The sequence below is a fragment of the Triticum dicoccoides genome, chromosome 6A (assembly GCF_002162155.2).
Source record: "Triticum dicoccoides isolate Atlit2015 ecotype Zavitan chromosome 6A, WEW_v2.0, whole genome shotgun sequence".
NCBI lineage: Eukaryota > Viridiplantae > Streptophyta > Magnoliopsida > Poales > Poaceae > Triticum > Triticum dicoccoides.
Genome location: NC_041390.1, coordinates 631928701 through 631943902, shown reverse-complemented (window position 1 = coordinate 631943902; position 15202 = coordinate 631928701). Strand labels below are relative to the sequence as shown.

Below are 15202 nucleotides of genomic sequence, written 5' to 3'. Positions count from 1 at the left end.
TTCCGCGTCTCGACCAAGCTCAGAGCCACCGCCGCGCCGCCATCCGACCCGGCCCCGGCCTTCCGGTCCGTCACGGCGTTCGCGCCGGCGACGGTGGCCAACCTCGGCCCGGGCTTCGACTTCCTGGGCTGCGCGGTCGCCGACGCCTCGCTCTCCCTCGGCGACACCGTCACGGCCACCCTCGACCCCTCGCTGCCCGCCGGCACGGTCGCCATCTCCGGCATCACGTCCCCGGCCCGCCCCCGCCTCGCCGACCGCCTCTCCCGCGACCCGCTCCGCAACTGCGCGGGCATCGCCGCCGTCGCCGCGCTGCGGGCCCTCGGCGTCCGCTCGCACGGCGTCTCCCTCAGCCTCGCCAAGGGCCTGCCGCTCGGCTCCGGGCTCGGCTCCTCGGCCGCCTCCGCCGCCGCCGCCGCCAAGGCCGTCGACGCGCTCTTCGGCTCCCTGCTCCCCCGCGACGGCCTCGTGCTCGCCGGCCTCGAGTCCGAGAAGGCCGTCAGCGGCTTCCACGCCGACAACATCGCGCCGGCCATCCTCGGCGGGTTCGTGATGGTGCGGAGCTACGATCCCTTCTGCCTCGTGTCGCTGCCCTGCCCGCCGGCGCTCCGCCTCTGCTTCGTGCTCGTCACCCCGGACTTTGAGGCGCCGACCAGCAAGATGCGCGCCGCGCTGCCCAAGAACATCGCCATGGGCCACCATGTCCGCAACTCCAGCCAGGCCGCCGCGCTCGTCGCCGGCGTGCTGCAGGGCGACGCCGCCCTCATCGGCTCCGCGATGTCGTCCGACTTCATCGTCGAGCCCACCAGGGCGCCCCTGATACCTGGAATGGCTGCGGTGAAGGCCGCCGCTCTCGAAGCCGGAGCGCTGGGATGTACCATCAGCGGAGCAGGCCCGACCGCAGTGGCTGTCATTGAGGGAGAGGAGAAGGGGGAGGAGATCGCCCGGAGGATGATCGACGCCTTCCTGTCGGTCGGCAAGCTGAAAGCGACCGCCACCGTCGCTCAGCTTGACAGAGCGGGCGCCAGGGTCATCTCCACGTCTGGATTGGAGTAGAAACCAGAGAGGTACCTTTCTTGTCTCTTTGTATTGATTGGAATTAGATTCTTGTGTGGTAGATGTTTGCGAACTATGTATATTCCAAGTTAGTCTGTTATTACTCGGTTCTACGTACTTGTTTGTTAAGATTCTGATTGAGTGAAAGGAACATCTGGAGGTCGATTTAATGTGAACATCTGGGACAGCAGCCTCACAGCAACATGGCTATTTTTATCGTTCAAACTTTTTATGAATCCAAATACATGGGATCTTCAGCTTCTCCTCGTATTTATCATATGGAACACTATGACATATTCTTAGTGATACTTGAGGTTTTGTTGCAAGTTGTGTGCAGTCTAAGGAGGCGCTAGTGATCGGAGTATAATGAGGGTGAATTAATCATGTTCTCCACAGGGAAAGGTGTACAAGAACTTTCAAATTTCTCAGAGCTAGATCAACAGAACCTAGAGGATAAAACTAGTAAACTGGCTGCAACACTGAACAAGAAAATAAACACACAATTACCTTTACACTGAGCAAAGGATGAGTCAGAAAGAACAAATTGATCTCAAGCATTAGAGTTTCAAGATTAGAGACAGCACTAGTATCCAACAATTTCGTATCAGTAATCAAGGACAGGAATTAAGTGTGAGAAAGTAACAAGATGAGCAGTTACAAACACAGGTCTTAGCGAAATACTCCCTCCGTCCGAAAATACTTGTCATCGAAATGGATAAAAATAGGTGTATCTAGTACTAAAATACGTCTAGATACATCTCATTTTATCCATTTTGATGAGAAGTATTTTCGGACGGAGGGAGTATTATCAAGCAACAGGCACTCAAGGTTCTAAAGCTATGGATTCAGAGGGAAGAACAGTTCAGAACTTAGTGTTACAGGTTGAAGGCTTGAATCGGTAAGGGGCCTTTGAAGGAGATCTTGGGGATGTAGAGAGTTGGGGACGAACTCGCTGGAGATCTCACCGACGGCCATCGTACTCTCCTTACCGCCTTCCCTCTCTCTTCTCTCTCGTTCTGCCCCCCTCTGTCAAGCTGCCATACAATTGCCTTTTTCTTTCTCCTCCCGATCTGATCTCTCCCCCCGTTCTTTTTCCCGTTTAGTCCCTCAAATGCTTGGCTTAACACGCAAGATGTTCCCTCATTCTTTCATTTGCACCCTTGCTCCTTTTCTTGGACTGTAAACAGGTCCAGTTTCTCAAGTGCTTGGTTTTTGATGGTTTTTTGTGCCTTTTCGCTCAAACCTACAAAAAACAGAGTACCACTGTAACATAGCTTGTTTGTGGCATTTTGTATGCAACATTTCAAGTTTCCAGAGAATAAACATGCCAAAATTTAAATAAAAAGAAGAAATCTGTGAAAATGACAACAATATGTAGAGAGATCAGCTAGTTTTGATACTGCAGTTCTGCTTCGCTATCATGTATCAAATGCTGATTTCGATGTGCAACAGAATCTATCATCAGCTAACAATAGTTTGAGCTTTTATGCTTGTTGGTACAGCATTGACATGTGTGGAATACAATAATGGTACTTACACTAGGATCATCGAGCAGCTATTGCTGAAAGATGACCAGTTGTCCACACATGTTTGCTCACTGTTGGTGATGTTGCCTATAATGAAACCTAAAATGGTTTAGATACAAAAGGTTAGCCTTTGGGAGTACATTTTTGGACATTTACATTTCGAGTTATTCTGTGGAAACTTGTCTATTCATCCTGTCTATTGTTCATCATTACACGATTAGGATAGCTCCCTAATGGAAAGCGTGGCCTTTGATCAATAATGAATCTTTTTTGTCTCTCTCTCTTGGAGAGGATATATTCCTTTGCTTATAATGACACCAAAAATGGTTTAGCTACAAAAGGTTAGCCTTTGGGAGTACATTTTTAGGATATTTACATGTCAAGTTATTCCGTGGACAGTTGTCTATTCATCATGTCCATTGTTCATCATTATTCGTGGCTTTTGACGAATAACGAATTTATTTTCTCTCTGTTCGAGAGGATATCATTTCCGACTCATGTGAAATATCTTCTTACGCCCTGTTTCTTTCATTTGCAGATTCCGGAGCTCCTGTTCCCATTTGTGTGTCGGCCTGCGGTGTGTACTAGCCCCTCCCCTGAGTTGTGTTTTCCAAGTAGTGGTAAACTGCTGGGCCTTTGAAGCCCCATTGGTCGCAATAAGCTGGTGTGATGTAGTCGAATAGAGCGCCATTCGGCATGGTCATTGGCAGAACAACAATGTGTGCCCAATCTTGGCTTGTTGTAATTTGGGCTTGTTTCTCACTCTGGATGAATAAAAATGCAGTTGATTTGAGGTACATCCTGACCAATATCTGTCCATCTCTTGGGTGTTGCTGAACATAATATCTGTCTGAAGCTCACTTGAATAAATACAGTACTACTACTTATACATGTATATTTATAGCAATCAATCAAAATTGATGAAGCACTAGCAATATACTAGCAAAGCCTGTACTGTACTCCCTCCGTCCCAAAATAAGTGTCTCAACTTTGTACTAACTTTAGTACAAAGTTGTATTAAGGTTGAAACACTTATTTTGGGACGGAGGAATCTTATATACACACATACTAGCAATATACTAGGCGGGGGCGAGGATGGACATGAAGACGGTGGACCAGGCGGTGAGGGCGAGGGCGGCGACGAGGTAGGTCCAGAGGAAGACGACGGAGCACTCCTCCTGGGCCACGTCGTAGAGCTGCGCCATGGTGCCGATGCTCATCGCGGGCGGCAGCGCGAACTGGAGCATCAGCACGTACTGGTACAGTGGGTCGGGCGGCAGGAAGCCGAGCTCCCTCGCCGTCCTCACCACCGCCGCCCCGACCACCGGCAGGATCACATAGCGCACACAGACGATGGCCGTGATCACCCACCGCGACATGGTCGTCTTGCGCAGGCCTGCACACAGACCATTTTTCAGTTTTCAGATGGTCTGAGACTGACAGACTGAGAGAGAGATTCAGTTGTTGTTTACCTTTGGTGAGGTTGCCTCCAAGGATGAGAATCACACAGGGGATGGTGCCATATCTGCAACAAAGAATGCCATTATTTTTCAGTGAGTAGATGCACTGCATGTGTATGCAGTGTTGAACTGTAAACTGAACTGGACAGGAGATTGCATATTACACGAGCAGTTTGAGGGAGTCCTGGACGACTCGCAGCGGAGCGCTGTCGCCGATGAAGGCGGATCTCAGCCACGGCACCGTGCCGACGGTGAAGCCTAGAACCTGCCATGGCAAATGAGTCAGCAACCAGCTCATTTCAGCTGCACTGCTGTTCAGAATATGCAGATCTCATTTCATTCTTGTGAAGTTCTGATGATGACGGCCACCAGATTCTAAATTGGTAATGTTGATTGAAACTAGCTCAACTTACCGCCCCGACGGTCGGCGGCGCCATGAGCTCGTCGACGATCTGGTGCGCGCCCTGCTTCAGCTTCGCCCACACTAGACAGCAACGGCGCCAGTGCCGCCTGACAGGAAAATCCAACCAGGGTGGTCAGATCTGCAGCTTGCTGTGTTACTTACTGTGTGGTGTTGGTTGGACGAAGACGACGGCAGTGGGGAAAGCCCGTCCTCCTCGCCATCGCCGTCGTTCCAGCTCGGCTCGTCTTCTTCCTCTGTTCCTTTCTCCCCTGGCCTGACGGTGACACTGACAGAGTCCTTTTTGTTATGGTCATGAGCTTCAGCAGCAGCAGCCTTCTGGTCGGCGACCATCCTCCGACGTACCTCGCTGGACCGCTTCATGACGCCGTGCGTGTGCGTCCAGATGTACAGCCCGCCGAGCGCCATGGAGAAGGAGGCGTAGGAGAGGCCGCGGCTGGTGCAGTCGCCGCCGAAAGGGTTGCCGTCCTCGCGGCACACGGCGGGGATGACGATGAGGAGCAGGTTGCCGAAGTTGGCGGCGGAGCATGACGCGACGACGAGCCCCCGGAGGTGCGGCGGCGGCCTGAGGATGAGCACGGCCAGCCACCCCAGGACCCCGCCGGCGAAGAAGATGATGCCGATGTTCACCGGCATGAACCACCAGGAGAGGGCGTCCTGGAGGGTGACGGTGGAGGCGAGGCTGGCGAGCAGGAGCGCCGGGGTGAAGACGGCGTAGACGACGCGGTTGATGTCAGCGCGGGCGGAGGGGGCCAGGAGCCCGCAGCGCGGGGAGGCGAGGTAGGCGCCGAGGAGGGCGACGAGCAGCACCTCCACCACCGGCGTTGACGCCACCGCCAGCAGCGACACGAACCCCATCCTCCTCCCTCGGTCGATCGGCGAGGGAGCTGAGAGAGTGACTCTGTCTATAGGTAGGTAGAGTGAAGAAGAGGCGGCATGCATCGATGGCCATTTATAGTACTTCCTCTCTTCACTTTTATAAGACGTTGTAGACATTTCAGAAAGTGCTCAAAACAGTTCAATCTCAGCTGTCTGAAACGTCTTACAAAAAAGAACGGAGGGAGTAGAGTGGATGGATGCCACGTGCGCTTGAACCACTCATCATTCATGGGCCGAATTGTGTGCTGGTTGAAGATGGCCACCGGCGGCGATGATGATGACGGTGTGGTTGTTGGCGCCATAATCAGATTCGGATCGGCCAACCGTACATATGCATATGCACCAATGATTCGACCCATCACCCATGCATGCGCGCGGGAGACATTCACGTACGTACTACTACTGTGCGCCATATGCATGATGTGTAACGCTCCTTAAAAGGGTCACGAAAAGGCATGGCACGGTTGGATGGTTACGACGGTAGCGGCTCATCAAACCCCAGGGTTAACGCTTTCTTGTCTCGTAAAGTTGGGATATTCTTTCATTGGGAAGCGATGTCCCCGCCGGCAGCTCATAGGGGTATAGGATGTGCGTGCGCGAGCGCGTTCATACTTCATACATGCAAGTGCATATATGTGTTTTTAAGCATCTGTGTTTGTGCTATGTTTCTAATAAAAAATTTCTTTTTTTTATTGAAAGGTGGAGGAGAGGGTCAAAACCGTCCACTTGAAGATTTGATTGCACCGTGGTGCACGCGGTAAAGGATAGTCAAAGCATAGGTGCATGCAAGATGCAGATATTACAAGGGGCTCACGACAGCCCAGGGTAAACACAACGCACAAAGCAAGAGGAAGATCCAAAGACGGGAAGCATAGGACATTAGCGCATCTTCAGCCGTGCCCTTAACAGGCCCCCCATAGGTGTTTTTTTGCGCCGGCGGCCGAAAATCGGCCCAGTCGCGTTCCCAGGAGTCCGTTTTTCGCCGGGGCCGAAACTGGTGCCGACGGACCCAGGCCAAACCCGGCGCGCTGGGGGGCGCCAAGGAACACGTTTTTGGCGCAAACGGGGATGGGCCCGCCGAGAAGTGAATCGAGGCCCCCGAGGACAAAGCGGCCAAGACCAAAGCCCTTCGCACGGCCTCGACAACAACCTCTAGCACTTGGTTGTTGTTAGGCGATGGATCTCGATCTGAATTCTCACGCTCACAGGGTAGCTTACAGAGTTACACTTTGTCTTGTGGGAAGGTAAAGAAGAAAACAAAAGCAAAAAGGGATGCCGTGCCATTGCCTGATCCTCCTGGATACCGAACCAGCTGCTTCCTTCCACTTATGTAGCATTCGACCATTCCGGGCCCACGAACCTGCGGTTCGGTTGCCTGATCCGAGGTGGCCTGGAGATGACGCACCCTTGCCCCTGATTGGCGGAAAGGTGCTCTTCCGCTGCCACGCTGTTCTTCCTCGCTGACTTGTCAAGGGCTCTGTTCGCTGGGGACGTATCTGATGTTGGGTCCCTGACATCCCATACTCCTTGAGAGCATGCTTGACCCCAAGCTGCTACAGCCGGATACCTGCCTTTGAGTGCAAGAGCGTCTTCCCAAGAGGCATCGAGCAGCTCTGAATCAGACCAGCGCACCAAGTATTGCTCGCGGCGGCCAGCAGGTGTTTGCCGCCAGCGTTTGTCCAAGAGCTCCACTGGGGTTAGTTTAGCAAAACGGGGTACCGGGAGTGAAGACGATGCGGTTGTACCTGGTGCCAGCGCTTGACGTAATTGAGATACGTGAAAGACAGGGTGAATGCGCGACTCCTGCGGCAGTGCTAGCTCATACGCCACTGGATTGATCTTGCGAAGTACCTGGAACGGGCCAAAATAACTGAACGATAGCTTCTGGTTGGCTCGTCGATGCACCGACGTTTGTACATAAGGTTGCAGCTTGACGAAGACAGCGTCACCCACTTGAAACTCCCTGTTAGATCGCTTCTTGTCTGCTTGAACTTTCATAATATGACGAGCTCTGTGCAAGTGTTGCCGCAGTACTTGTTGCATAGTTTTGCGCTCCTCGAGCCAGTCCTTCAGTGCTGGAACTTTGCATACCGATGCTGCTTCAATTCCCCAGTGTCTTGGCTCATGCCCATACAATGCCCGGAATGAAGACATGTCCAGTGCCGAGTGGTGGCTGGCATCGTACCAGAATTCAGCCAAGGAGAGGAACTGACTCCAGTGACTTGGGCAGGCGTGGATAAAGCATCGCAAATAGATCTCGAGGCACTGATTCACTCTTTCTGACTGTCCATCCATTTGCGGGTGATACGGAGTGCTCATCTTCAATTCAGAACCTATGCAGGCAAACAACTCACGCCAAAATTTACTGGTGAACACTGGATCTCTGTCCGAGATGATGGCTTTGGGCAGACCATGGAGTTTGTAAACATTGTCCAGATATGCTCTAGCTACCCTGGCTGCTGTGAACGGGTGCTGGAGAGGTAAAAAGTGGGCATAGCGAGTAAATTTATCCACCACCACTAAGATGCAATTTGCTCTGCCTGACTGGGGGAGGCCATCAATGAAGTCCATTGTCACCACTTGCCAGGCTCCCTCTGGAAGTGGAATTGGTTCGAGCAACCCGGGATATTTAACCCTCTCCGGTTTAGCCTGCTGACATATGGCACAACCCTGCACATACTGCCGAATGTCCTGCTTCATCTTTGGCCACGCAAAGAGCCGGCGGAGACGTCGATACGTCACAGGGAAATCTGAGTGTCCACCCACAGTGCTATCATGAAAAGCACGCAACATGGCTTGTTGGAGTGCTGGAGATCCACCCAACCATAGCCGTTGTCGGAAATACAACAGTCCCTCGGCAACTGAAAAGCGCCCTTTCGGGTCTGCCTGTTGAGAGAATTGCTCCAATAGCTTCTTTGCATGTGGGTTACTCGAATAACTGGCCTTGATATCTTCAATCCAAGATGGTTGGCAGACCGAGATTGCCATGGACTGAACGTCTTCGTGGTGCCGACGAGATAAAGCATCAGCTGCACTGTTTGTGGTCCCTTGTCTGTAGCAGATCTTATAACGTAGCCCCAAAAGCTTGGTAAATTCTTTTTGTTGCCATACTGTCGACAACCGCTGATCATCCAGGTGTACCAGGCTACGCTGATCTGTTCTTATCAAGAATTCATCATGACGCAAGTAGGGATGCCACTATTCTACTGCCATGAGAATAGCCAAGCATTCCTTCTCATAGGTGGAAAGGCCCCTGTGCTTGGGAGCCAATGGCTTGCTCATATAAGCGGTCGGGTGTCCTGCCTGCTGTAACACTGCTCCCACCCCATAATCGCACGCATCTGTGTCAATGACAAATTGCTTGGAAAAGTCTGGCAGATGCAGCACCGGTGCTGAGATCAGACTTTGTTGCAACAGTTCAAATGCCTTGGCTGTTTCAGCAGTCCAAACAAAGGGGTGGTTCTTTTTCAGCAAATTGAAAAGTGGCCTTGCAATAATGCCAAAGTGCTTGACAAATTTTCTGTAGTATCCAGCTAGACCGAGTAAACTACGCACCTCTTTGCTGTTGCAAGGAACATGCCATTTTCTGACAGTTTCAATCTTCTCTTGATCTGTGGCCACACCCTGTTCACTGATAACATGTCCTAAATAGGTGATCTGCCGCTGCCCAAAAGCACATTTGGATTGCTTGACTTGCCAATGATCTCTTCGGAGTAATTGCAGCACCTGACGGAGATGTTCCACATGTTGTTTCAGAGTTTTGCTGAAAACCAAGATGTCATCAAAGAAGAGGATGACACATTCTCGCAGTAGTGGTCGCAGGGTACAAGTGACTGCTCCGATGAAAGTTGGGGGTGCAGCAGCAAGCCCAAACGACATGACCAAGTACTCCCAGTGCCCCGAGTGAGTTGTGAAGGCTGTTTTGTATTCTTCCCCTTCTGCCAATCTTATCTGGTGATATCCTACACGCAGATCCAATTTAGAGAACCATTTCGCTCCAACCAATTCATCGAGTAGCTCATCTATGATCGGAACTGGATACTTGCTGACAATCGTCATCGCATTCAGACATCTATAGTCCACACACAGCCGCCATGTACCATCTTTCTTCTTCACCAAAAGAGCAGGTGAAGAGAAGGGGCTCGTACTCTCTCTGATGATGCCTGCATCAAGCAATTCCTTAACCTGACGCTCTATCTCATTCTTGAGCTCTAGTTTGTGGCGGTATGGTCGTTGATTGACAGGTTGTGCCCCCTCCATGAGTGGAATTCTGTGATCGCAAGCACGCCTGGGTGGAAGTCCTTTTGGTTCCTCGAAAACATCTGTATATTGCTCCAGAACTCTGAGGATCTCTACTGGAATGGCTTCTTCTTGTAATCCCGCTTCACTCACAACATTTAGGTGGACCACATACGCTACCGAGCCCTGCTTGCATGCCGTTAACAATTCTTGGGATGATATAGCAGAGCACTGATGTTGATTATTGCGAACTGCTTGCAATTCGACCAGCCCTTCCTCTGTTGTAACTGTCATATGCTGCGCCTCCCAATCAATGTTCATGAGGCTGTGTTTCTTGAGCCAGTCCATCCCCAAGATAGCATCATAAGCTCCAAGTGATAGGAGTTTGAAATCTGTGACAAATGCGTGCCCCTGAGATGTCCATTGACACTGTGGTATGAACCTGTCGCAGTTCAACACAGCTCCATCTGCCACTTTAACTCTGCATGTTTTGGGCAGTTTGCATACCCCAGATAGCTTGGCTGCCATGTGATGACCGACAAATGAGGAGGAGCTGCCCGAGTCAACCAGCAATGACATTTCCTCCCCTTGAATCCGTGCGTGCAGTTGCATCACACCCGGCCCGGCAGACACGTCCACCGCTTGCTTGGAAATGGTGCAGAGGTTGTCTTCGTCCAGCTCGTTTGGTTTGCGGTTGTTTTCCCCTAGCACCTCTTCTGTTGCAAAGAGCTCCAATAGTTCCTCCACTACATGCATCTGCACAGTAGGAGGACATGTGTGATCCTTGCCCCATCGTTCGCCACATTTAAAACACAGACCTCAGGCGCGCCTGAAAGAGCGCAACGCTGCCATCTTACTGCCTTCCACTCCGGCCCTTGCTGCTTCGGTACCCCGGTGATCTTCCGCTTTGGCCGCAGACACTGACAGTCTTGCAGTACTCAACGGCAGACTTGGCGTACCGACTCCCACCAAACGCGGTACTGGCGAGCGGATGGATGCAGAGCGTAAGGTGTTCTCCCCATCAGCCACTTCCTCCTGAAGCAGAGCAAGCGAACATGCCGTGTCGAGGTCTGGTGGTCTCTGAATGAGCACCACTGCTCGTATATCCGCCCTTAGTCCCTCGATGAATCGTGTAAGAAAGAAATACGGATGTGTTAGTTCAGAATAAGAGATCATATGATTCATCAATGTCTCAAATCGCTCAATGAAATCTGCTACTGATTCAGTCTGACGGATAGCATAAAATTGGCGAATCAGCGATTGGTGTTTGTCACGCCCAAATCGCGTGCACAGCAATGCTGTGAACGATTCCCACGCAAGGCCAGCGATCTTGCGCTACACAGACTACAACCAAATGGCTGCCGGACCCGAGAAATTCAGAATTGCCATGGGTACCCAATAGGATTCCTGAACCCCAAACATCTGAAAATATTGCTCTGCCAACGTTTTCCAGATCTGCGGATTCTCACCAGCGAAGCTGGGAAACGAGATCGATGGAGGTGCTTGCCCCATCGCCGCGAGCACTTGTGAGGATAACGGAGGAGAATTAAGGGACTGGATCAAGGCCATACCCGTGACCGGGGAAACCGCCGGTGACTCGAGAGTCACCGTCGGAGGTCCCCCGGGGTGCAGTGACGCGCCGTGGCATGGTTGCCCTTGGATCTCGCGCGCGACCAAAGGCGGGGTCGCAGGCGGCAGGGATCCGCTAGATGGTGCGGTCGATGTTGACGCGGCTTGGAGCGCGGCGACAGAGGACTCCAGCTGGGCGAATCGTGCCTCCATCTCCGGCTTCCAGGAGACGAGGGCGTCGATCCGGGCGGTCTGCGTCGCCACCGCCTTGAGGATGGCCTTGCTATCGTCGTCCTGCTTGTTGGCGCGGGCGATGGCGTCGTCACTCATCTTGTCGAGGTACGCCTTCAGCGCGGGGTCCATGGTGGCGATGAGGGTGTCGCGCGCTTGCTTCCGGCGGCGAGTTTCCAGTGCGGTGAACTAGTAGTGGCGGGGCGGCGGCGGCGGCGGAAGGGTGGTAGGTGGCTATCTGATACCACGATGTTAGGCGATGGATCTCGATCTGAATTCTCACGCTCGCAGGGTAGCTTACAGAGTTACACTTTGTCTTGTGGGAAGGTAAAGAAGAAAACAAAAGCAAAAAGGGATGCCGTGCCGTGCCGTGCCGTTGCCTGATCCTCCTGGATACCGAACAAGCTGCTTCCTTCCGCTTATGTAGCATTCGACCATTCCGGGCCCACGAACCTGCGGTTCGGTTGCCTGATCCGAGGTGGCCTGGAGATGACGCGCCCTTGCCCCTGATTGGTGGAAAGGTGCTCTTCCGCTGCCACGCTGTTCTTTCTCGCTGACTTGGCAAGGGCTTTGTCCGCTGGGGACGTATATGATGTTGGGTCCCTGACAGTTGTTCTTTCCATCTCTTGTATATTGGAACTCCGAAATGCCCATGTCTTCCATCTGTTATAAGTGCGTGGAGCAGTTTTTCAACGCCTGTTGAAGACGTTCTTAGGACTCTAGAATTGAAGAGCCCTCTAAAAAGGATGCTGACATGCATGTCATGGCGACTATGCCTCTCCTCACGCACCACCGCAACCCTTGTAATTAACAGACAATCAGGTTATTCTTAGATGTGCAGCGCGCCATCGATCTCAATCAGCTGCCTGTACGTACGTTTGATCAGGTGTACACCACACAGACACAGTGCTGCTGGTGTGCTAGAGGCGTCACAGAGACAGAGACTGTGATCATGAATGAATTTAGTGTCCACACGTACCCATCCATCATTCCATCAATTCATCTCATGACAGCACACTAGTACAAACCAACGCCCCCTTAATTGGTTAATTCCATGTTGTCTCGATCTATCTCGTGTCTTACTCCAACCCAACCGTATCATCAATCGGATCTCCCTAATTAATTACTAATTAATCGACCTAATTAACCGTATCATCAATCGGATCTCCCTAATTATCTCCCTAATTAATCGGATCTGGAAATAATAATCTCTGTTCGTTTCCACGCAACAATGTGGCAACGAGCTCGAGGTCCATGGCGGTAGTGATCGATCAGCCCTTGCCGATCTCATCCACGTGTGTTCAAATAATAATTGCACCACCACGTTCCACTTGATCTCGATATATAGCCATTTACCTTGATTGCAATGACAATGCTAGGTGAGTAGTTAGCTAGGACCATCCAACTAAAGGAGTAATAGGTAACTGTGTACTCCTCTAGTTGGATAGTCCTAGTTAACTGCTAGGGGAAAGCAACATCGGATTTCTAGGGGAAAGAAAGGCGCGGGCCCCCTTCCCCCTGGCAGCGACCGCAAAGGGGCCGGGATGCAGGTGGATGCACAAGTAGGAAGCGGCTCATAGAATGACAGAGGCATATAAAACTCTCACATTTTCATTAATTGATAAACAACATGGAGCTATGGATCTGGACATCTTGGTCGTAACATAATCAATAGAAAGAGAATCAGACCATATCTCTCTCTCAAGCAAGCAAAAAAGAAAAAAGAACAAGAAAAATACAAATTATGATCGACTAATAAGCTTTTTTGAGGACTTGCTTACGAATAGATGGCATGCATGCCACCTCTTTATGCAACATAGGTTATGTATAGTCCACACGACCGAGGTATTGTCACGTGTAGCCCACGTACGTATGTCATGTGCGCTTGGCTTCTTTCTTGTCGGCTTAGAGCATCTCCAGCCGTGCACCTAACAGGCCCTCCCAGACCAGCTTTTAGCGCCGGCGCCGATTTTTCTTCCCAGTTGCGTCCTCAGAAGTCCGTTTTTCGTCGGTTTGGGACGAAACTGGCGTCGGCGGACCCAGGCCGAACCCGGCGCGCTGGGGGGCGTCGAGGAAACTAATTTCGGCACGAACGGGAATGGGCCCGCCGAGTCAGCGACACGCCACTTCGTCATCCTCATCGCCTCGATTCCCGTGGGAATCAATGAAGGCTGCCTCGCTGCCGCGCCAATAGGCCTTCCATTGATGCCTCATGGACGACGCAGTGAAGGCGTCACGACGCGCGTCCCGCACGCTCCCCCCACGCGGCACCCGGCGGGCAGCTTCTCACCGCCCTGCTTCGGCTATAAAAGCCGGCCTCCCCGCCGGTGGACGCCACAATCGCCACAACTCCTCCTTTCTCGCCTCGTCTCGCCACAGAAGTCACTCTTCCCCTCTTTCCCCGGTGACGAGCAACGGCCGAGTGATACCCAGGCGACGCCGCGGCGGCGAACGACTTCGGCCGACGCTATCTTCGCGAGGACGAGGCGCGCCTCCTCTACGAGGCCGACTACCCGACGCCCCAGACATGTGGGTGTCGGGCTCGTGGAGGCTGAGCGCCGGCGGCGGACCGGTGCCCCCGGTGCCCGTCGGGGCTGAACGGCGCGCCAAAAGATCGCCTGCATACGTTCGTCGCTGTCGGAGGCGCAACAGAACGAGCCGAGGTACGCCGCCGACAGCCGTGGACGATGTACTTCGACCGCCGCCACGCTGACCAGGTCGCCTCCACAAACGGCGTCATCCCCCGCGGCCACCTCAACGCCGACGGGCAGCGTGAATGGTGGGGCGTGCCCAGCCGCACCCTCGAAGCCGTCCTTGACCACATCGAGACCGGCAACACGCCGCACCTTGAGTACCCGACGCCCCTGTCCTTATGTCACCGCCGCGGTAGTTCCTAGACGCCACGGCGAATGGAGGCAGCGACCTCGTCGTCGTCGGGTTCCGGTTCACTCTCCTCCGGGTTGCCGGCGCTCCGCCCCGTCAAGCTGGAGCCGCAGGAGATGCCGCTTGGGCACCGCACCCGTAGCACCGCCCTCGTCATCAACGAGGGCGGCCGCCCCTCACCTCGTTCCCTCTGCCTCGTCCAGTCGAAGACCGAGCCAGGGTTGCTCCCCGTCAAGAAGGAGCACGCAAAGATGGCCGCCGCCGACGAGATCGCCCTCAAGTGGCCGAAGGCGCACTACGTCCGCGAGCAGGTGGAGCGCCAGCGCCGGGCCTATGAGGAGATCAAAGCTGGACACCATGGGCGCGACGTGGGCGGCGGCGTCGTCCTCGATAGCGACGGCGAGGAGGACGCCCCCGGGCCGTCCAACCCCTGTGCGTCGGCGACCCTGGTCAGGGGTGCAGCAGGGACGACGGCAACTCTGGCGAGACGCAGGGCGGCGGCGACGACGGCGAGGGCGGCGTCGTCGTCCTCGATAGCGATGGCGAGGAGGACGCCCCCGGGCTGTCCAACCCCCTGCGTGTCGGCGACCCTGGTTAGGGGTGCAGCAGGGACGGCGACAGCTCCGGCTGGACGCAGGGCGGCGGCGACGATGACGACGACAGCGGCGACTACATCCGGTTCTATAGGCTCCTCGACATGTAGAAAGCGGGCAGCGGCAGCGGCGTAGGCTAGGCGTAGTAGGCGTAATTTGTTTCCTGTTTCTTTGTACAGATTTGAATAAAATCGCCGAGTTTGTGCCGTGTTTGTAAAAAATTGAATCAAATCGCCGAGTTTGCGTGCCGATTTGGGGGCGACCTAGAGGCGGCGACTGTGAACACAATCGCCCCCACGCCTAGATTAAACGCTGGTTCGACCCCAAATGATGCTTTTTCAGCGTTCT

At 53.3% G+C, this 15202-nt stretch overlaps 1 protein-coding gene and 1 pseudogene across 2 annotated transcripts in view; one reads left to right on the top strand and one right to left on the bottom strand.

The window, feature by feature from the left end:
• Positions 1 to 3376, top strand: part of LOC119318725 (homoserine kinase-like) — a 4056-nt gene extending 680 nt beyond the window's left edge. The window contains exons 2-3 of one of the 2 annotated variants that reach the window (XM_037593318.1): positions 1 to 1064; positions 3118 to 3376. In XM_037593318.1, the coding sequence (XP_037449215.1) occupies positions 1 to 1053 (1053 nt within the window). In that variant the 3' untranslated portion in view covers positions 1054 to 1064; positions 3118 to 3376. The remainder of the gene's footprint in view (positions 1065 to 3117) is intronic. The other variant, XM_037593317.1, reaches the window with a different exon arrangement.
• Positions 3349 to 5360, bottom strand: LOC119318724 (annotated as a pseudogene).
• Between the last annotated feature and the right edge of the window lie 9842 nt (positions 5361 to 15202).